At 43.2% G+C, this 24,121-nt stretch overlaps 1 protein-coding gene across 3 annotated transcripts in view; it reads right to left on the bottom strand.

Moving 5' to 3' along the window:
• Window positions 1-2,396: 2,396 nt before the first annotated feature.
• DDX25 (DEAD-box helicase 25) overlaps window positions 2,397-24,121 on the bottom strand; it is a 49,702-nt gene continuing 27,977 nt past the window's right edge. For 2 of the 3 annotated variants that reach the window (XM_037882353.2, XM_043533881.1), the window contains 4 exons: window positions 23,298-23,535; window positions 19,783-19,945; window positions 11,266-11,454; window positions 2,397-3,499 (listed from right to left, as the gene is read on the bottom strand). In XM_037882353.2, coding sequence (XP_037738281.2) covers window positions 3,438-3,499; window positions 11,266-11,454; window positions 19,783-19,945; window positions 23,298-23,535 — 652 coding nt within the window. In that variant the 3' untranslated portion in view covers window positions 2,397-3,437. The remainder of the gene's footprint in view (window positions 3,500-11,265; window positions 11,455-19,782; window positions 19,946-23,297; window positions 23,536-24,121) is intronic. The other variant, XM_043533880.1, reaches the window with a different exon arrangement.

The following is a 24,121-nucleotide window of genomic DNA, read 5'->3' as shown; positions in this document are numbered from 1 at the left end:
GAAGCCAAGACCTGCTTTGAAATCGATCAGCAGCAACAATAGCAGCGTATGCAAGCAGGCATCGACCAGAGCCCATAAAGAACCGTACTTGCTTAACTCCCCGAAATCGCAATCAGCTAGAGTACCCTACAAAAAAAGTGTGCCAGTCAATCCATACTTCCTTCACCTCTTCCAATCCCTGAGCACGCCAGCTGCAAAAAAAACAACTTCTTACAGCACCAAAAAAATGACAAAATGTGCCATGTTCCAACTACACCCAAAGTCAGAGTAATACGAAAATACTCACAGGCTTCTGCACTTTAACTTTATGCACTGCTCAGAGACGCAGGCAATAAGCACTATTAAAAGCCTAAACTCAACAGCTGACACTGGGAGATCAAGGCAGAGACAGTGAAGAGCATGTGGAGATCCATGCTCTCTTTAAAAGGGCAAACTTTCAGCCACTTTCAAGTATCCTATCAACCTTCAGTACAACAGGACTCAGTTACCTCACCTACTACTGTCCGCCTCCACAGTGCCATTCGTTGGCACTATCAGAGAAGGTAGTGAATAGTTCACTACAGCAATGCCAGGCCTCAGCCAACATCCTAGACCTCACAAGCAAGATCTCGGCTACGATACAGCACAAAGAAAGCTTTGACAGTAGTAGTGGATGGCCTTGGAGAGAGAAATATCCATGCTTAAATCTCACAGCTGCTTTCAACACTAATCACAAAATGCTGCCTTCCTACACAGACTTAGGAGTGACGAAAGCAGCACACAGCTGGCTTTGCTACTTCATCTCAGACATGTCCCAATAATTCAGTGGACAGTTGTGCTCCTCTCCCTATAGCTCTCGTGTGAAGGGCCACAAAGTTCAAACCAAGCTCCTTTAGTTTAGCAAATATTCTAATGTCAGCAATGCACCGACGACACTTAGTTGTACGTTCCTTCAGCAGATGCTACATCAGGTCCCAATGCCAGAGATGAAAAGTGGCTGGCTAGGACACTAACCTCACTCTTCTACTGACAGGTGTCTGCCCTCATATCATAGTACACAGTCTTGGGGTCTTTTAGCCTAACAAAAGAATGGGTATGGGGGGATCTGGTTGCTCTTGGTAAAATACAGGAAGGGGGAGAAGAGCTATTGAAGCTCAAGGAAAATGTTGGCACAAAACCAAACGGGCATGAACTCGCCATGATTTAATTTAGGCTAGAAATCAGAAGGGTTTTGGAGTGAGGTTCTGGAACAGCCTCCCAGTAAGAGCAGTGGGGGCAAAAAACCTATCTAGTTTTAAGATGGTGTTTGATGAATTTATGAAGGGGATTATATGACAGGGTTTCCTGAGATAGTAGAGGACTGGGCTCAGTAACCCAGGAGGACCCTACCGGTGCTATATCCTATGTACACACATCAGAAATACTACACACACTGTTACAATGGCAAGGAACGCCTCCTTCTCTTGTCTATTAGCCTAGCGTCTGCACTATTTCCTGTTGAACAGGGACCTACCCGCTGCAAGCTGCACGTTTCTCATCTCCATGAAGGATGATAGCAACACAATTTGCCTGAGGATGAAAGTAAAGGTCTTTTAGAAGCTAATTAGTGCTGTGTGCTGCAGACAGAATGAAGAGAGTGAGGGACCAGAGCTCTGTGCTCACTATACAGCTCCCTATTTGATTGCAAATTCAGTGTAAGATTCGGATAGTTTACAAGCAGTCTTTCCCACACCAGTTATGCTGTACAGAGTTGCTATGGATGACAAACACAGAAGTTCTGGGATCAGGGACAGGCCATTTTCAGCAGAGGGTCTGCGACTGTGGAACTCCTTATTCAGATAAACCTGACATCCTTTTAGGCATTGCACTTTTTCACAATCACCTCTCTCTATGATGCAGCAGAGAAGAACGGACAGGTGACCTCTCCCGGAAATAACTGCCACAGCTCTCCCACTAACAGGCTCAACAGCAGACAAACCACAGAAGAGCAGAGCTTGCATCTTTGTAGACAATTTAAGCCACATATCATGGGGATGGGCATATTAGAAACACACAAAGAGGTGCTGCAGGTCAAGATTCAGGTGCACTGAATAGAGCAACTGCTTGCATGATGTCTGGCTCTAGAGTAACTAGTTCCTCAACTCCATTCTCTCTGTCAGGTACTTCTATAGAGCCCATTACTGTAGTATTGAGCACATCACACCACCGCAATTACTGTCACTTTAAAACTGAGAATCGGAGGCACAGAGAGGCTATGTGGTTTGCCCAAGGTTTCACAGATGTCTGTGGTGGAGCAGGGAATTGAACTCACATCTTGAGTCCCAAGCTACTTCCCAACCACTGGGATCATCCCTTGCACGGAGTTCTCTCCCATATTACTGATTTGAGAATAAATAAATACAAAGTAAGAAGTTGACTTTGAGGAACAAATGAGCCATTTAATACAACTACTTTCCACTGTTAGGTACACCGACAAGGAGCAGAACAGGTAAAGCAGTGGATAAATATTTCAGTAACACAGTTAATAGAGAGAATAGTTCTAAAAACCTACTGTATTGTTCAAATATCTTTGAAAGATACTGTTTAAGTGAAACATTCAAAAAGTTCTAAAGATGATTTGATCTGTCCAGAGTCTTTAAGAGGTAGGTCAGAGTCGAGAGATTTCTGTGGCTCAGGTAAGTTTAACTTCTCTCTGTCCTGAGGTAATTTTGGATCAGCTAAAAAGATTTTAACTTCAGGCTCAGAAGAGTATTTCTGAACTAAAGGAAACATCGTTTCCCAAGTTAAACGCGAAGCCTGGGATGCTCAGGGCTACGGGGCAGGGTGTGTTTATGGAGTAATGCTGCCATCTAGTGGAAAGAAAGTTAACAAGCACACGTATTATTTTAATTCTTGATATAACGTAGGAGAGCCTGGTGACTAAAATGGGAAGTGTTGTTTCTTTATTATTCCTCGGCAGGAAAGCCAGTGTTGCCTCATCCATGAGTGTGAAAGCAACCCTTGCCATCCAGTGGCTAGGAATATTCATGATTTGTGTCAATCATCATATGGATGTCAGTTTTATGTTGGCAGTTTAATTCATCTGAACAACTTGCTTCACTAAGTCACTACTTTTGATGGAGATGTACCCTGGGAATGATGTGGGAAAGGAAAACTTGGTCAGATGAGAGAATATCCTCCTGTGCTTTTTAATAAGCCTGCCAATATCTTGGTAATGAGACACACAGGAGTCCATGAGAAGGGAAAGATAGGAAACATTCTGAAGCCATGAGAATAAGTTTCTTTTTCTTTTCCTAAATTCTTTATGATAAACACACAATATCTTCTGGCAGACTATCACCATTTCCAAACATGGCAATACGTTTCACTTAAACTATTTCAATGTTTTAAACAGAAAAAATATTGAAGTTTAAGGCTAAAGAAAAATCTCCCTTTGATTCCGAATACCTCTGGTTTATTTAATATTCAATCTTCTCAATCTCATCCATGTCATCTGGGTCCAACTGCTTAATCTTGGTCTCTAAGGAAAAAAATGAGACCAAGTAAAGAGTTACATTCTGGTCTGCAAACAGCACTCAACTAGCACACCCTCTGCTTCAGCAGCAGAGCACACATTTAGTAGGGCCACTCACAGTGGGGACACAGGAGTTGGTTAGATTTTTAAGCTGTTTTACAGAGAGTGGTAGATTTAGAAAGATCTTTAGAACCTGAAGGATATTTCACAAAAAAGTGAGACAAATATGGCACAACATAGTTGGTAGTGTCTGTCAAATGTTCTAAATTAGTTAATATTACAATTTACATGTTGACTTTCACTATTTGTAATAATTTCTGTAGAATCCACTTAATAGTGCCCCTGAAACAATACTTCTGCTTAGTTACAGCAACTGCCATTGAACAGACTCTATGAAATGACTGAATAATGAATGGCCCAGATTCCAGGTAAGTGGCATGGCTATGCCAGCTGTAGCAGACTCAGTGGTTCATAGCTGTGAATCTGGAGTCTGCTGTGAGGCAACTTGGTCACTTTAGGTGCTTCCTGGTTCCTATGACTGCTAAAAAAAAAGTCACACACCTTAATGTGTTTAGTTTTTGCTCTGCTTATTTTAACTCAACTCACGTATTTAAATGGAGACCCTCAATATATTTCACCGAGGCACTGATAACTCAGGCATATTTCTAATCACATCAGGGTCTGCACCCACTATACATTCTTCTGTATTAGATTTATGCATGTGTATGTAAGTAACCAAGTCAATAACATTAATGCAAACACCAACATAACCACTGGAACTCCTGGCAGTCTAGGTAGAAATGCCTGTGGAGATCATTCCTCTAGGCTGGGACATGGCACAGCGGCAGAAGTGCATGAGGGAGCTGTGCTGTTGCTGTCCATGCTACAATTGTCTTGCAGACAGAAGAGCTCAGTCTTTAGGGATGTCAGTCACCACCATCTACCGAACTGAGATACTGCTATAATAATTGGAATGAGAAATGATGTTTGTATTCTCAAAAGGGGTACGGACCAATTCTGGTTAGAAGCCATTCTGCAGAACGTTACAGTATATTTTGTTGCACACATGTGCCCCTATTTTTGGACGGAAATATCCGATTAGTGTTCAGTATAGTATTTCCAGTCAAAGTGCTTCAAGCAATAGTCAAATAAACTTTGAGAAGCACAATGTAAACGGGATTAAGGCAGCTGCCAACATTAGGCTACTATACAAGCATGATGCACATTGGGAGCTTCTCATAAATTAAAAACAGCAGATGGGGTTAGATTGAAAGATCCAATCACATCCCAGGTTACCTTAACTCAGCAACCCTGCCCACTCTGATAGGCTGTTGTGGAGATTAGGGAATGTTTGGAAACACCTAGAAAATAATGAGCTCCACATACTAAGCATTATTCTTGTTAAATAATTGACTGTTTTCTCAGTCTCATAGTTATGCCCAGGTTTACAGCATTAAAGCGGCTAAAAAGAAGAAAAGTCAGATTATCCTACATTAATTCCACTCAGCTCTTAATGCCACAGAAATCAACAGCAAGGCTCATTTGCTAACTTCACACATGACTAGACTTGGATATACAAGCACTTCCTGAAAACTCAATCCCTTTTTAAAAGGCAGGGATAATTTGGACCATTTTCTTGCTTCCTGTCTCACAAAAATATACATTAGAATCATAGAATATCAGGGTTGGAAGGGACCTCAGGAGATCATCTAGTCCAACCCCCTGCTCAAAGCAGGACCAATCCCCAATTAAATCATCCCAGCCAGGGCTTTGTCAAGCCGGACCTTAAAAATATCTAAGGAAGGAGATTCCACCACCTCCCTAGGTAACCCATTCCAGTGTTTCACCACCCTCCTAGTGAAAAAGTTTTTCCTAATATCCAACCTAAATCTTCCCCACTGTAACTTGAGACCATTATTCCTTGTTCTGTCCATCAGCTACCATTGAGAACAGTCTAGATCCATCCTCTTTGGAACCCCCTTTCAGGTAGTTGAAAGCAGCTATCAGATCCCCCCTCATTCTTCTCTTCCGTAGACTAAACAATCCCAGTTCCCTCAGCCTCTCCTCGTAAGTCATGTGTTCCAGTCCCCTAATCATTTTTGTTGCCCTCCGCTGGACTCTTTCCAATTTTTCCACATCCTTCTCGTAGCGTAGGGCCCAAAACTGGACACAGTACTCCAGATGAGGCCTCACCAATGTCGAATAGAGGGGAATGATCACGTCCCTCGATCTGCTGGCAATGCCCCTACATATATATATCCCAAAATGCCATTGGCCTTCTTGACAACAAGGGCACACGGTTGACTCGTATCCAGCTTCTCGTCCACTGTCACCCCTAGGTCCTTTTCTGCAGAACTGCTGCCGAGCCATTCGGTCCCTAGTCTGTAGCGGTGCATGGGATTCTTCCGTCCTAAGTGCAGGACTCTGCACTTGTCCTTGTTGAACCTCATCAGATTTCTTTTGGCCTAATCCTCTAATTTGTCTAGGGCCCTCTGTATCCTATCCCTACCCTCCAGCGTATCTACCTCTCCTCCCAGTTTAGTGTCATTTGCAAACTTGCTGAGGGTGCAATCCACACCATCCTCCAGATCATTTATGAAGATATTGAACAAAACCGGCCCCAGGACCGACCCTTGGGGCACTCCACTTGATACCGGCTGCCAACTAGACATGGAGCCATTGATCACTACTCGTTGAGCCCGACAATCTAGCCAACTTTCTATCCACCTTATAGTCCATTTATCCAGCCCATACTTCTTTAACTTGCTGGCAAAAGTACTGTGGGAGACTGTGTCAAAAGCTTTGCTCAAGTCAAGGAACAACATGTCCACCGCTTTCCCCTCATCCACAGAGCCAGTTATCTCATCACAGAAGGCGATTAGATTAGTCAGGCATGACTTGCTCTTGGTGAATCCATGCTGACTGTTCCTGATCACTTTCCTCTCCTCTAAGTGCTTCAGAATTGATTCCTTAAGGACCTGCTCCATGATTTTTCCAGGGACTGAGGTGAGGCTGATGGCCTGTAGTTCCCAGGATCCTCCTTCCCTTTTTAAAAGATGGGCACTATATTAGCCTTCTTCCAGTCATCCGGGACTTCCCCGGATCGCCATGAGTTTTCAAAGATAATGGCCAATAGCTCTGCAATCACATCCGCAACTCCTTTAGCACTCTCGGATACAGCGCATCTGGCCCCATGGACTTGTGCTCGTCCAGCTTTTCTAAATAGTCCCGAACCACTTCTTGCTCCACAGAGGGCTGGTCACCTCCTCACCATGCTGTGCTGCCCAGTGCAGTAGTCTGGGAGCTGACCTTGTTCGTGAAGACAGAGGCAAAAAAAGCATTGAGTACATTAGCTTTTTCCACATCCTCTGTCACTTGGTTGCCTCCCTCATTCAGTAAGGGGCCCACACTTTCCTTGACTTTCTTCTTGTTGCTAACATACCTGAAGAAACCCTTCTTGTTACTCTTAACATCTCTTGCTAGCTGCAACTCCAGATGGGATTTGGCCTTCCTGATTACACTCCTGCATCCCCGAGCAATATTTTTATACTCCTCCCTGGTCATTTGTCCAATCTTCCACTTCTTGTAAGCTTCTTTTTTGTGGTTAAGATCAGCAAGGATTTCACTGTTAAGCCAAGCCGGTCGCCTGCCATATTTACTATTCTTTCTACACATCAGGATGGTTTGTCCCTGTAACCTCAATAAGGATTCTTTAAAATACAGCCAGCTCTCCTGGACTCTTTTCCCCCTCATGTTATTCTCCCAGGGGATCCTGTCCATCAGTTCCCTGAGGGAGTCAAAGTCTGCTTTTCTAAAGTCCAGGGTCCGAAAGTCCAGGGACTGAAACAATCCAAAACCAGTATGAAAATGTCAAATAGGTTAAATGAGCATTTGATGAAATTGTCCTTTGCCATGTCATGAGTTCTAACCACAGTAACAGCTTCTAATCATTCACATTGAGAAGCTGTGCTAAGCAAGCAGGTGAGCAAAGCAGCACAGTGAGAGAACATTCCTAGTGGGCAGTACACAGGCAGAAGACAGCTTCCCCCCTTACAGCAAACAGTCTCTTCCCTTTAACATGGATAAGCTTGGTCTCTCAAAGCTGGAAATGGCCCTTGTAGATTGTGGTGGAGATGCTGGATGACCCATTCTTGGGCTGGTTCTGCATAAGCATCTCAAGCATTCAGTCCAATTTTCTTTGTGAACACAGTGGCAGCACCTCAAATTGCCCAAATAGAGGATTCCCCTACCCAGCTGATTCTTTGGATATATTCTTCATATGAAAATTGGATTTCCTGAGACTTTTGTTCAGATTCTTGCCTCATTTGAGCCCCTGAAATAACATCCCCCCATCCCTTTAGAATAAGAACTCCATTATCTTTACTCCTCTTCCAAACTGAACACACCTGGCTCCCTTAGGCATTCACAGGAACCCTCTAATGCTGCAGCTTGTTGCCCATCCCTGAATTTTCTGCAGTTTATCAAACCCTTCTGGTTGAGGAGTCCAAAAAACTGAACACAGAACTTTAGCTGGAGTGTTACAAAGCAGCACACTGAATAGCAGATGGCATAGGATGGTGGAGCCCTGACCCCTCCATCTCTTCAGTGAAGTCTCTTACTAGTAACACTCCCATCCGCTTTGCACCTCCAGTTCATCCTGCACCTGCTGCCTCTCCCAGCTGTACCTGACTATTAGTGTTTACTGAAGCAATAGCTCATGCTGATAACATTCCATGTGGGTTCTGCTCTTTCTCCCCAATCCAACTTTACTCCCGTCGCTTCCTGAGTCATCCTTACTTTGGCTTGGCATTTCTAGAGCCACTCTAGCTCCCCCCTTCCCTACTATAATTTCCCCCAAAACATCTTCAGTGAAGAGCCTTTCTTTCATCTGGAGAAGGCTATACACAGTTGTATGTTTCCCCCCCATTTCCATCCTCAGCAACACAGGACGACCCTCTGAGGTCCCTTCTAATTCATTACACTTCCTGCCCTACCTCAGCACTTGGCTTGCTTTCTACTTCAGGTGAGGGAGCCAGAGTCTGCACAAGTGATTGAGATGCATAAATCTAATCTGGGAAAGTGTCCCCTAGAGGGGCACCTCTGTCCTGAGGGGAAGTGCGGTATGTTTAGTCCCCGTTTTTGTTCTAAACAATAAGTGTTCTCATTTACTATGGTATTGCTCACACTCTCCTCATACATTCTGAACAGTATGTATTAACAGAATTATAATAGGGGCTAGCAGTAACACCTATTAAGGTTGCACAACACTTCCCATTAAAAGACCCTGTTTCGGTTGCTTGTAACTTCGGTAGCCTAGCCACTTGGGATGAAGTTTTCCATGGCTGATGTCTGCCTCAGGCTGACTTTTTACTGTTATTGTTTTTTAAATGTCAGCCAAAAAAGTTCAGCTGTTTCCAGTAAAAAGTTAGGGAAAATACTTGTTGCTCATGTTAAAAAATTCTGGTGCCCTTATCTTTGAACAGCTTTAACACCCCTATGCTTTGGCCCAGGGACTTGAAATCTGAAAGGGGATGGCCTTTGTGTTAGGGAATGTGCCTTTTGCCCTCTCCATGAAAATCCACCCAAATCTGGCTAAGTTTTACATCTCTGAAAAATCACTTTGCAGAAGTCATAGAATCATAGACTATCAGGGTTGGAAGGGACCTCAGGAGGTCATCTAGTCCAAACCCCTGCTCAAAGCAGGACCAATCCCCAATTTTTGCCCCAGATCCCTAAATGGCCCCCTCAAGGATTGAACTTACAACACTGGGTTTAGCACGCCAATGCTCAAACCACTGAGCTATCCCTCCTCCCATAAATGAAAGGCTCCTAATTAAGCCTATTTAGCTCTATCTTTGAACAGTGGGGAGGAACATGTTAAACCAGATCGGGGACCCTTAGGAAGAGTCCCCACCCGAAGTCTACTGAGCATGTGCAATTTTAATAACAAAATTCACCAAAGAATCTGTCCACGCTGGGCATGCTCCAGCTGAGGCTCAGCAGGACTTTCCCTTCAATTGCAGCTCTGAGCTGGGCACCTAATAGGATGACACCCTTCTAAAATCTCAATGACCCCCCCAGCTGGGCCCAGGCAGCACAGAGGAGGAAGCTGCTGGATTCCAACACAGAGGGGACAAGAGCCAGATCTGGGGGGCAAAAAGAATGGGAACGAATGGGGAGGACACAAATCTGAAGAGAAGACCAGCGTGCAAAAGCAGAACTGAGACTGGCTGGGCAAAGAGACTTGGGCAGGGAGTTTGGGGCTGGGGGAGACAGATTGGACAAGGAGTTCGGGGAGTGTGATAAGGACTGGGATCAAGCAAAGGAAGGGAATGGGGGAGCACTACTGGAAGGCAGGGTGGGGGAGAAAGATCACATGAAGATCTGGGAGGAAGTGGGACAGGCTGTGCAAGAGGACTGGGAATTGGGATGGGTGAGACTAGGACTTCTATGCAAGGGACCGGTACTGAGATGAGAAGCCTAAAGAATGAGACTAGGAGAAGAAACAGGACTTGGAAGGGAAAGACTTGAAAGGATGGGGCAGACGGGGTCAAGCTTGGAGGAATAGGCAGAAAAGACTGTGCCCACTGGAGCACACAACGGAGCCTAGAATGGACCCAAGATTCCACATGACGGAATTTGTTTTTGTTTCCTTTTTTAAAAACCCAGGAAATTACACAAAAACCTACATTAAAAAGGATATTAAGGCAGCAAAGTCAAGCACTGAAAAGTTAGGAAATGCCAGAATTAAGGTTGCCTGTGGTTTACACATACTCTGTGTGTTCCTCACTTTCTGGGTGCCTGATCTGGGCCTCTAGGGCAGTGATACTCAGACCTCAGTGGTTCAGGAGCCAAATTAGCAATCAACATTATCAAAAAGAGCCACAGTAGTGTGAGTTTATTGTATCATTTACTGTAGTGTTATTCCTATTTAAACAGTATGAAATACAGGGGAAATAGTTATATATCTTATTTTGACAGCAAATAAGTTAATAACTTAGTGCAAGTTGATAACTTAATTGGTTAATAACCTAGTAAAAGCATCCTGATTGGTTAATAATTAAATCACAGTGTTTTAATGTTATGCGTTAGAAAGAGCTACTTGCAGCTCGCGAGTCGTAGGCTGAGTTTCACTGCCCTGGGGTCTGATTACAGAAGGGTTGATCACTCGCAGACGCAACTGAAGTCAAGGGGAGCTGGGCTTCGAACATATGAAGTGCTACATAATGTAAAGAATAGATACTTTGACCTTAATCTCTCTCGGTCTCAGTTCCCTACCTGTAAAATGGGGATAATACCCCATTCATCGCACAGGGCAGTCGTGAAATAAACAAATGTTTGTACAGCACACAGGTGCCATAGTGAGGAAATTCATAATTCCATCTTCAGAGCAAGCATACAGTAAAGCCTGGGGCCACACACTGAACACCGAGAAAACACTGAACAGCTGCTCATTAAACGAATACCATCTAACCTGTGCACTAAATGAGGAAGGGCCCTGTGGTAAAAATGTATGTAATTGTGTAATTAAAAACTATCATAATGCATATGCACAAAGAGACCAAGGTTCCACAGGCAACCCTAATTTTGGCATTTCTTCGTTTTTGCGTGCTTGACTTTGCAACCTTCACTAATGTACTTTTAACACAGTTGTGTGCGTGTAATACAATACACAGTTCACTATGGTATCAGTGATTTGCCCTTTGCTACTACAGCCAACTTCTGCAAGCTTTATACATACAGTGCAGGTTTGATGGGAATACTGTACTCACTGAAGTGCTCTTCGATGCTTTGTAGCAGTGGTAAGTTGTGTCTTTCCACCATGTTGAAGGCTAGGCCCTTTTTCCCAAAACGACCTGTTCGCCCTATGCGGTGTAGGTAGGTCTCAAAGTCTGGACACCGCAACTGGTTTGTCGGGAGTTTAAAATTCACAACAATTGTGACCTGTTTCACATCAATACCTGAGAGAGAGAGAAACGAATTCACTGGTGAACTCCTAAGGCACCTGCCATTGCACCTGAAATAGGCCATGGCCATTAAAAGCCATAAACAATAGGACCAACGTGTCCAGTTTCATTTCTGCCTAATGTAGTTATCTCAGTACTTCACAGAGAACCAAGAATAGCTATTACAGTTGGCTAGGGACACTCAGCTGGGAGGGGGCTACCCAATTCATATGCTCACTTCAAACATGTTCTGAAAATCCAAAGCAAGTTACCTTGAAAAATGGGGTGAAGAGAAGTGGTAACCCCCAGAGTGTGAGCAGAACCTTTTGTATTTGAGAAGACATGGATCCTCAGGTTATGTCTACATTAACCCTCGCCTAAAATTTCCCACTGTTGCTACCACTGGTTCAGCTTAGCTGTTGACAGCGACTGCTTCCAATGACTACCAGCATTTGTTAACACTGCTCTGGACAGGTCTAAACAAGATAGTGGCTGGCCAAGATTATCTTGCCCATACTAGAGCTTCCACCATTACTATCACCAGGGAGCTGAACCAGAAGTAGCTACAGTGGGAAATTTGGGGGGAGGCGGGGAGAAGGGTAGAGTAGACAAAGGTTTGAAAAAAAATATTGGCCAATACTCACGTACGTTTGGGGACCAGAAAAATGTATCAAACTGATATAGATTCATAGACACTAAGGTCAGAAGGGACCATTATGATCATCTAGTCTGACCTCCTGCACAAGCAGGCCACAGAATCTCACCCACCCACTCCTGCAAAAAACCTCTCACCTATGTCTGAGCTATTGAAGTCCTCAAATTGTGGTTTAGAGACTTCAAGGAGCAGAGAATCCTCCAGCAAGTGACCCATGCTCCATGCTACAGAGGAAGGCGAAAAACCTCCAGGGCCTCTTCCAATCTGCCCTGGAGGAAAATTCCTTCCCGACCCCAAATATGGCGATCAGCTAAACCCTGAGCATATGGGCAAGATTCACCAGCCAGATACTAGAGAAAATGTGATTTTCTTATTAATAAGCGGATATCACACAATGAAAGTAACCAGCTGGGTCTGGAGTCGAAGGTGATGCAATGCAAAGCACCAATTGAGGCTTTCCCACTTTACCCACCAGAGGCAATACAGACTGCACAGACAGGGATACCCTTATGGAAAGAATGGCTCTGCACATGTGACTGGGATACACTGAGCCGGTGGAGTGATCTTCCTGCTTGCTGTGGGACCAGGTAATATTTCCATACTCTACCCTTAGTGCCAGGTTAGTGATGCTTTCTTTTCTGACCCCATAGTCAAAGTTTCAGAGGAGTAGCTGTATGAGTCTGCATCCACAGAAACAATGAAGAGTCCGGTGGCACCTTAAAGACTAACAGATTTAGTTGGGCATAAGCTTTTGTGGGTAAAAAACCCCACATCTGAAGAAGTGGATTTTACCCACGAAAGCTTAGGCCCAATTAAATCTGTTAGTATTTAAGGTGCCACCAGACTCCTCGTTTTTTTATAGTTAAAGTTGTAGGACGGTTCCCATTATAAGCCCCATATTGCACCTCCCCACTCTAATTTTTATTGAAACTGTCTGCGTGTCTCAGATTTTTTTAAAGTTTGAGTTAATCAGACATTTTGGGGATATGAAACAAACAAGTGAGCTTTTCATTCTTCAAGCAATCTAACTTTAAAGATGTGTATTTCACAAATCACTTGGTCTAGAAACAGCAAGTTTGGGGCTTTTTTCTTAGGATTTGTCCTCAATGTTCAAATAAGTTTTTCCTTCCCCTAATGAGGTGAATAATTTGAGTTGTATCTGAAAATTAACACCTCTGGGAGCTGTGCAAAGTATGAGCAGAACTACAAAACTTCGCTTGCTTCAAGGATCTTAGAAACTTGGCTCATGAATTTGGCAAATCTTGTAAATCCCTGGAGGGAGGAAGCTGTTCAGGCATAGGAAAATCCATACAATTTTTAATGCAACAAATCATGCAGTGAAGTTCATAAGTTTAGAGTCTTCAGAGAAACAGTTATGCACCAGAAAGACTAGAGGAATATTTGAACTTCATAAAAACAAGCATCAACATGATATTTTAGATATATTACAATTGTGCTATTCATCAAAATTGAGAACCACCAAGGAAATCCCAAACAAAAATTAAGACAGCTAAGGTTGAAAACATCTTCCTTAAACAAAGAAAACCTCAGCTGAACACTGTAGTTTTAAAGTCTAGATGGTCAGGATATACAGAGCTAGGGTTCCACTAGCAATTAGTTCCATCTGCCACACATGTATCCAACCTCTCTCTGTGCCTCTGATTTCCTTACACCGCATATTGTATTTCTACATTCCTAAAAATGAACCACTTACTTCCATTACATCACCCTATACTCTAAATACTAATGGGCATACAACTCTCTACATAGGGTCATCTACACCAGTGCTACTCAAAGTGGGGTCCGCAAGCCATTGGCTGCTGATCTGCGCGCACATTGGGAAAAAAAATTGCCAGTCCCCCACAGATAGCTTGAGAAGCACCGGTCTACACAACCAGAGCAGCTAGATCTTCCTCTCTTGCCTTCCACATCTGGTTTGTCCATCCCAGAATTTAATCTTCCCTAGTTAAAACCATATCTATCTTACCTCTTTACAATTCTTTGGTAACAATGATGAGCATCCCTTCATACGTTCTCCTCCATGGGTGCTCCAGCACTGGAGCACCCACAGAAAAAAATTAGTAGATACTTAGCACTCACTGGCAGCAAAGCTCCTCCCTCGCCCCAGCGCCTCCTGCCCTGAAGCCCTGCAGATCAACTCCTCCCCCCTCCCTCCCAGTACCTCCTGCACACTGCGATCAGCTGTTCTGCAGCATGCAGGTGGTGCTGGGAGGGAGGGGAGGAGCAGGGATGGGGCGCGCTCAGGGGAGGACGCAGACCAGGGGTGGGAAGAGAGAGCGGAGATGGGGTCTTGGGGGGGAAGTGGGAGCATGGGCCTGAAGTGGGGGTGGGGGGGCGGAGTTCAAGTACCCCCCAGGTAGAGAGGAAGTCAGAGCTTATCCGCTCTTCACATTTTACATGCCTACTCTGATATTTTGTTTACAAAACGTCCAGGTAACTTTTCCTTCAGCTAACATCAGGCACTGTACTACCTTGAGGATTTGATACAGCACCATCATAACTGTAACTTTCACTCTTAATGGCCGGAACCTCCTCCCTAGTATAATCGGTTGCACCTTCTGACCTGGGAGTCTCACTATCCAGCACCACACATTGATTGGCACTTTGCCTTTGTTCTGCCATGAAAATTCAGAGGGTGGTTTCCTGCTGCCTTCCCTCTGGTTTGTGGCTGCCATTGGTTAACTCCCTGATTTAACTCCTCCAACTTTTGATGGCATTTCCTCCATCAGGCTCCCAATGCAAGATAGATATATGTGGAATCTCGGAGCTGTAGGGGAATACTAGGGGTCATTTCATGATGATGGATGAATGCACAGTATACTTACTATTCAGGATCTGAGAAAATAAGATAAACGTGACCCCATTTTTTTTTTCAATCTAAGGAGACATAAAAGTGTATTTGGAGATAACCCAAACAGTGACAGAATTATTACAATTCTTCTTTGAACCAACCCATTCAACATGTTAATCACACAGGTTTGCACTCCTACAAAAGCAGCTGATGACAATGTGATCAGTGAGTTCTATGAACAGCTTGAAAAGACATTAAAATACCAAGCAGAAGATATCTCCCTTATAGGGGGGGACCTGAATGCAAAAGTTGGAATTGTAAGATCTCAAAAAGAAGTAGTGGGAAACAATAGTCTGGGTTTACAAAAATTAGAGGAGAGGAAGGTATTTAATTGAATTCTGGTGCTCTAATCACCTGGTCATTACAAAACACCATCTACACCCAACATGCCAGATGCATATACAGATGGAGGTCATCTGATAGTATGACAAAGAACAAATAGACTACATAATGATACAGCAATGCTGGAGCTCAAGTGTCCAATGAATAAAGACTTCTAATCAATCCTGAAATGGAATTGGTGAATATATAATGAAAATGAAGCCAGGGAAAGCACCCAGGGCACATGACATACCAGCAAGTCTGATTGGTGACTGCAGGATTGATCTCATGTGGAAAATTTGCAGCAATGTATGGATGACTAGAAATTGGCAGAAAGACTTCCGTCGTCTAGTCATTCTGCCCTTACCAAAGAAAGGAGATACAACAGAGTATAGTAACACTTATATCATCTCTTGGATTTTGCATGCGAGCAAAGTTTTGCTCTACATAATCCGGATTGCGTTAAGTGAATGATAGAAACAGAACTACCACCACAAGATGGATTCAGAGAGGGAAAAGACACACGTGATCAAATTGTGAACACAGATCACATCATCGAAAAAACACAGGGAATACATTCACCCACTGATCACGTGTTTCACTGACTACTCAAAAGTACCCAATACTGGCTGACAGGACTGTCTTTGGAAGATACTATAGAGTAATGTTGTAGTCCTGTCAGTCCCAGTATATTAGAGACAAGGCTGGTGAAATAATCTCTTTTATTAGACCAACTTCTATTGGTGAGAGAGACAAGCTTTTGAGCTACACAGAGCTCTTCTTCAGGTCTGTGAAAGTACTAAGAGGATACTGACAGATACAGGGATTCCAAAGCATCTTACTGAACTCATCACAACTGCCTACTCTCAACAATAGACCACAGCATGAACAGGAACAGGTGACAGCGAGTGGTTTTCTACTGGGCAGGGTGTGAAACAAGATATATTCTGTCCCTAAGTCTTTTCAACACGTAACAGAATTTATTATGAGACAAACCCTAGAAGGTTTTGATAAAGCAGAAGGAGCTGGGATTTCCTCCTAACTGACCTTAGACACGCTGATGATATGACTGTGACACTGAGTCAGTGAGGGTTAAACAACCAGCAGGCTAAATGACCTAAAGATCAATCTTTAAGAACATAATAGGGAAGTATTGAAATGGTAAACTGGGCCATTTCTTATAGATGGTTATCAAAGCCACATTAAAGTAGACTAAATTCTTTGAAATGCAAACCTTTATTATCAGAGAATTAGAAGTAAATACTAATTGTATTTGTCTGTGTTTAACTATATTTTGTTAGATGTTAAAGTGATCTAATCAGCTTGAAGATGCTAAACTTCCTTTTCCGTCTGTTACTATATTCTATTGATTCAGAGATCAAAAAATATTAACAACATTCAGGCCTTGTCTACACTACAGGGGAAATTCGATCTAAGCTGCGTAATTTAAGTTACCTGAATAGCATAACTCAAATTGCTGTATCTTAGATCTACTAACCATGGGGTCCACGCTACGCAATGTTGACAGGAGATGCTCTCCCGTCGACTCCCCCTACTCTTCTTGATCGACCGGAGAGCGATCTGCAGTTGATTTAGTGGGTCTTCACTAGACCCGCTAAATCAACCACTGATGCATCGATCACCACTCATCCATCCCCAGTAAGTGTAGACAAGCCCTTAGATGTAACTTGGGCATAATATCATTGTCTTTATTTCTCTTTGAAGTTTGTAGTAAGCTGTCTGTGAACTTTTGAATAGTTAATTGCCTGTGCTAATCAATCCAACTAATTACTTGTGTGTACATAAGAAATAGGAACGGACTTCAAAGCAACAATGTACATTATTCTTCACCTATTCTTCTGCAATTTCTCATGGAAAAATTTTAACAGACTCTGCACATGGACTGCCTATTGGACTATAACCTATGCAACTGATTCTGGAAAAACTTTTTACAACTCAGCAGCTCACCATCGCTGCTATGAAACTGACCTAAGAACTTCATTCATATCTGTATGTATAATGATCTTTTAACCATAAAAACTCTTTTTTGTTTTAATAAGTCTTAGATTAGTTAATAAGAATTGGCTGTAAGCATGCATTTGGGTAAAATGTGAAATAGTCATTGACCTTGTGGGTATTGTGTGCGATCTCTTGAGATTAGTCAACTTTATATATGATGAATAAGATTTGAAGTAATCCTCACCATATTTGACTTGGGTGTCTGGGTGGGAGCCCACGGCTGAATTGCTTTAGGGGAGCTGTGTTTTTGGCTTCTGGGTAACCAGTAAGATGTTGTAGAAGCTGTTTTGCTGCTGGCTTGGTGAATGTAATTATTAGAATAAACCACCATTCTGGGGATCGTCTAGCCCATTCTTTGAAGTTTGTCCTGATTGAGCAATCTCAGTGAGGCCCCTCCAGAAACCACGGTCACAATGACGCTCTTTGGTACAACTATTGATGGAACGCAATGATTGTTGGCATCTGCAAAGGACAGTTAGTGAGGAATAGGGACGATCCCTGAATACGCGAAACATGATTAACAAAACCAGGATACAAGCAGACACAACTGTCAGTCAAGTTGTAGAGGAAGTAGATGAATTCAATTATCTGGGATCATACATATCCAACCAGAGAAAGAATTCCAAAGAAATCAGAAGATTAGGAATGACTCGCTCAGCCAAGCCTCCCTCATGAATATGTGGAAAAACCATGGCATCATGAAATGTACAAAGGTTCAATTGGTGAAAAGCTTAATTTTCTCAGTAGCAAACTATGGAGGTGAATCATTAGAAATTAATGCTGCTGACAAGAAGAAAACTGAAGCCTTAGAAATGTAGTGCTGCTGACAAAGACTCGAGTATCTCCTGGACAGAAAATTAGATGAATGCTTACATTAGCAGCATTACTGGGGAGAACAAGACCGTGTTGTAAGAAGTCAACAGGCACAAACTTACGTACTCTGGTCACTTCAGGCACAGAGATGGAAATAACCTTGAGCAAACTGTCATGGCAGGAATGGTGACAGGTCATTGTAGTAGAGGATGACAAGTGAGGAGATGGAAAGATGGAAGGCGGCAGATTACTGGAAAATCAGCTGCTGAGTGTTGACAGCTAGCAATGGATCAAGACGGCTTCTGAAAATTATCCTATGAGGTCATCGATATTCAGACAAGAATAAATGAGTTTTACTTACTAAAAACCACCACATTTTCACATTTTACTTCTAGCTTGAATTCACAAGCACCCTCCACCTCTAGTCACCATTCCATTACAGGCCAGAAATGGCAATTTAAGTTGGCCACTTCACTATACAGACAAGAACTACTATAATCAAGCATCTTTTTTATGCATGTTTGCAATCCTGGCACTCACGTAAAAGCTAAAGCTAAATACCTACCCTGCCCCCATCCATTCCATAAACACTGTTTGCAGACCCTACTGACCCTTACCATTCCAGGGAGGACAAGGGCAGCTGACATACATACACATCGCATTACTTTTTTCATTGGTCATTTTAAAATGTTAAACTACTTAAAAACAAAACCAGGAAAACTTCTCTGTATTGCTATGAAGATTATACACAGAGGGGTGGAGTATGAAAACAGAGTTAAGATGTTTATGGAATTTCAACTTTGAACTCCCTGACTTTCAAATATTTTTTTTTTTTTTTTTTAACATTCTAATAAGGGCTTTTAGTTTAACAGGTGCATATTGTGTATTTTTATACACAACACCATCTCAATGGGTTTTTGTGGATGAAAATCTCTACCCAAAGGATCAGTTTACTGAAGGAAATCTGCCTTTACCTCGGAATACCATATTTGTTGTGACTGACTTTTCAGACGGGCAGTTGTAAAACATGCCGATTTTGACTGTCTACATTAGCAATTTCACAACTGTAATTCACCATTGGTGGAAGCTGTAGTGTAAACAGGACTCAGGTGTTTATACCACTGTGTGGTACCAGCTGTGAATTATGGCTATAAAGTGTTTGCTAGTGTAGATAAGGCTTCAAAGTCACTACAAGCAACACCATCCTGAGAAGCAGGCACTGAGCTGTATACAAAGGGGTTATACACAGAATTACAATTCTTAATTTGAGCTGGCTGGAATAAGAAATCAGTCTGGTGTTATTTCTGCAAGCTATAGGAATCAGCATCGGCTCTGCCAAACACTCCTTGAATTTATATCTAGAAATCCACAAAACCCCACAAATTGACCACTGAACTCCAACACTGTGTGTGACAACAGTGTCGTAGAAAAGCTTATGAGGAGGTCTCAATATGTGAGAGATTACAGAATTCCAAGCAGCTGTCATCATCTTCTGCTCTCCACAATGGGTTTTCGGTGTGTGTGGTGGAGGTGGAAAGCACGAAAGGATTACATAATGCAGGAACAAGAAGCTTGCATGCCCTGTGCACCCCCCCATCTGGAAAAACAAAGCTCTCAGTACTGTAATACATTGAGAAACAAATGGATTAGCTAAAAACGATACCTCTAGCACAGACATTAGTTGTGATAAGGACCTTCTCTTTTCCATCACGAAACCTTTGGATTACAGCTGCCCGTTGCTCAACTGTCAGCTCCCCACTCAGGACAGACACTTTGTGCCCATCCTGAGTCAGTTCCAGCGATAACCATTTGGCATTTCTACGAGTCTAAAAACAAATGCAGGAAGTAAGTACATGAGATAAAATCTCCTTGGGTGTAACCATATTCCCTCCCCTTTCAATCACTTGTAACCATCTTATGTATTCCCTAAAATACGTTATTCCTTTTCTTTATGGCATTTCAGAGGAGCGTCTGGCTGGCTCTTCACAGACAGAACCTGCAGGCTCACAGTCCAAGTCCCACTAGCACACCATCAATTTTTCTGGGAGCTCACTCAGGCCCCACTATTTGAGAAATACTGGACATAGGGAGATGTCCATGGATTTTGCTCTAAGGCTATTTCTGTTCCTAAAAGGAGCAAAAGTGGTTACACTGAAACCAGCTGGAAAACAAAAAATTAGTTAAAGCTATGGACCACATCTATAGACCAAACGGAGACAAATTGAATTAGGATGGCTTCAGGAAAGATTTAGCTGAATACAAGGGAATGGTAGTGGCCTACTGTTTAGCCAAGACAGAACTAGCATGAATTCCACTTAAACAGGATGTATTCAGCTGGTGCTAAGTGTTTAATACGGTGAAATTCTGAACCCTCGCCTTTAAATACAGTAGACTAGAGAACTAAAGTTCCAGTAAAGAAATTGTGTCTTGGATTCTTGTGTACATGCATGCACACACACACACACACACATCACTGCATTACATTTAAACAACCTGAAGTGTTTGATCATCAAAATTGCCCTACACAGAGGTTGGTGTTCTTTTTTTTTTTTTTTTTAAATACTACAACATTAAGTAGTTGAATTTAGAAAACACAAAGATTAAAAGCCTCATTTCTGTTTGTTTCCTTTAATTCTTTTATGCAGGTTTCCAGCTGCTTTTCTACTCTCTTCCCCTTTCACCAAAACCATGGAGGGAAAGATTTTCTCTGGGATCTGCTGCGAGAGCTGGGCGCAGCCAGTCTTACACAGGAGCCTGGAGGAAGAAACTGGTTAGGAGCTGATGATAGGTTTCCTGACAACACAATATAGGTCAGGACTCCAAAAGGACAAGGAATTGGGCCAACAACAGCAGGTGAAATAGACAAAGAGCAGTTGGTGTAACGGAATCCTGCTGGGGGGCTCTGACTTATCTGTAACCTCTCAGTATACCTAATGTAATAATGTGTGTGTTGGCAGAGAGCCAGGGTGGGAAAAGTCAATTGGCACCAAATGTAATAAGGGGCAGGAAACTAGAGAGGCTAATGACAATTCATCCAGCCCTTTCAGAACACAGGTTGGGACAGTGTAGTCTGACAGAGCGAGTGACTCAGCATTCCCAATGTTCATGAACACAAAGGGTGAAGTTCAGTTGATTGCTCTAAACCAGAGAGCTTTAAGAGTAAGTGCACATGGCCTGTTGGATCCTGGAGTAAGAACACGAATAGGGCCCTACCAAATTCATGGCCCATTTTGGGCAATTTCATGGTCATAGGATTTTAAGAGTCATAAATTCCACTCTTTCAGCTATTTAAATCTGAAATTTCAAGGTGTTGTAATTGTAGGGGCCCTAACCCAAAAAGGAGTTGTGTGTGTGTGGGGGGGGGAGGGTTGCAAGGTTATTGCAGGGGGGGTTGTGGTCCTGCTACCCTTACTTCTGCGCTGCTGTTGGTGGTGGCACTGCCTTCGGAGCTGGGCAGCTGGAGAGGGGCAGCTGCTGGCCGGGAGCCCAGCTCTGAAGGCTGAGCCGCCACCAGCAGCAGCAGCATGGAAGTAAGGAGGGCACGGTGTGGTATTGCCACCCTTCCTTCTGGTCTGCTGCTGGCAGGGCGCTGCCTTCAGAGCTGGGCCACCCGGCCAACAGCCACCGCTCTCCAGCTGCTCAGCTCCAAAGGCAGCACAGAAGTAAGGGTGGCAATACCGTGATCCCCCTAAAATAACCTTGTGACCCCCCCCAACTCCCTTTTGGGTCAGGACCCCCAATATGAGAAACACTAGTCTCCCCCATGAAATCTGTATAGTTTAGGGCAAAAGCACACAAAAGGCTAGATTTCATGCTCCGTGACACTTTTTTCATGGCCATGAATTTGGTAAGGCCCTAAACATGAAGTATAGTGAGAAACCATGTTTAGGATATGTATGCTCAGAATAAAGAACTGGGTACCAATAAAAAACAGCTATATAATGTGGCTTAATTGTAAGCAGAAAAGGAGGACTTGTGGCACCTTAGAGACTAACCAATTTATTTGAGCATAAGCTTTCGTGAGCTACAGCTCACTCCGATGAAGTGAGCTGTAGCTCACGAAAGCTTATGCTCAAATAAATTGGTTAGTCTCTAAGGTGCCATAAGTCCTCCTTTTCTTTTTGCGAATACAGACTAACACGGCTGTTACTCTGAAACCTGTTAATTGTAAGTGTCTTTGTGGAATCCAGAGTAATATGCTTCATCTACTGCTGGGAGAGATGTAAAATAATACTATTTTTGAAAGATTACTACAGTCAGGAGTGAAACTGAACAAACAGTCTATAAAAGGTCTGACCCAGGTTAGCCACCAAGCAAGCCTGAAGAGCCTGTGGTGGTTCTGGGCTCCGTTGCCTGCCACCTCTTCCCTCTCTTCAATTATAAGCTTAGGAGCCCAGCTGCCTCTGTGGTGAGCCCATGCACGGCACCTCTCAATTGAATTGTTTCATGTTCTAGCATGCAATGGGATCTTGGGCATTGCAAATCCCAGATACTCAAGAGTGAGATACGTGGTGCCAAAGAGTCCACTGCATACCGAAGCATGCAGCAAATTGATGTAGAAGTCACACAAGAACCCAGCAAAGATGCAACTGGGACTCCTGATAATCTTTTGAGTACAGAACAAAGAAAAGCATCAGGGTACATCTACACTGCAGCTGGGCAATGTAAATCCCTGCTCGGGTAGACAGACCTGCGCAAGCTTTGATTCAGCTAGTGTGCTAAAAATAGCAGTGTGGCCACAGCAGCACAAATGGTGTTGGCTAGCTACCTGAGCATGTACCCAAGGTCTCAGATGGGATTGTACCTGGGCAGCTAGCCTGAGCTGCTGCGGCCACAGTGCTTTTAGTGTACTAGCTCAATCAAAGACAGTGCATTCTACTTGCAGCTGGAGGAATAATTCCCAGCTTGGTGTAGACATCCCTTAAAGGTAAGAGGAGTCATGGTGGGCAGAGTTGTAGGAGTCTGGAGGAAGGGTGTGTGTAGTGTACAGGAACGCGTATTGAGAAGTATTCCTCAAATTATATCCCACTGATAAAAGCCCTCTTGCACTGCCCATAAGAAAACTCCTTATTCTGTTGATATCAGCATTGAAAGACGGGTCATTTTTTACTGTAATTTCTATGAAAACAGTAATCTGGCTCTTTTACTGCATGAGTAACAGCGACAGAAGAGCTTTACCTGACAGAAGATGATAGCCTGGCCAACAGTGATGCTCCCATAGATATTGCACAGGGCCTTGTATTTATCTTGTTTATTCTCACACAGAAAGTAGTACTGCCTGATATTGGTCAAGGTCATCTCCTCTCGGCGGAGTTTAATTATGTTGGGGTCAGGGATGATCTGCTCAGCAAACCGCAACACGGCATCCTCAAAGGTTGCTGAGAAGAGGAGCATCTGACAATCCTGTGATAATGTTCTAGAAGAGAAAGGCTAGTAAATTGTGCGGTGTTATCGGATAACAGCCTCAAGCCACAATACCTTCACATTCCTGTGCCAACACTCCTTTCCTTATGATTAAGAATTTTTTCCATCCATTCCAGGGATCGTCTAAGGTGACAAGTGGTTTATCACAGTGTGATATTTCCATGCAATCAAGTTACATGGAAGAAGCAGAGATCCATCAACAGAACAGATCATAAGAGCCCTGCTGTAATGTTAACAAGCTCTTAGGGTATGTCTACACTGCATGTTGCAGCAACCCTCCCAGCCCGGGTCCACTGACTTGTGTTAGCAGGGCTCACGTTAGCACACTAAAAATAATGGTGTGAATGTTGCTTTGAAACTGTGGCATGGGTTGTAGCTCAAGCTCTCAAGTCTGAGGGAGATGGGGGGACTGATAATGCACATAAAGCAATGTTAATTTTAGATCAAGTTTATAAGAACAGCAGATAAAACAGTAGTGCTCATGTAGGCTTCCAAGTCAAAGGTTCATGAAATGGGAAATTTCCAGCACTCTTTCCTTTAACATTCAAAGGAATTCATCATCTCAACTGTAAGAGAAT

Source organism: Chelonia mydas, chromosome 22 (genome assembly GCF_015237465.2).
Source record: "Chelonia mydas isolate rCheMyd1 chromosome 22, rCheMyd1.pri.v2, whole genome shotgun sequence".
NCBI classification, from domain to species: Eukaryota; Metazoa; Chordata; order Testudines; family Cheloniidae; genus Chelonia; species Chelonia mydas.
The sequence above is the reverse complement of the archived record's forward strand: the minus strand, read 5'-3'. Positions and strand labels throughout refer to the sequence as shown.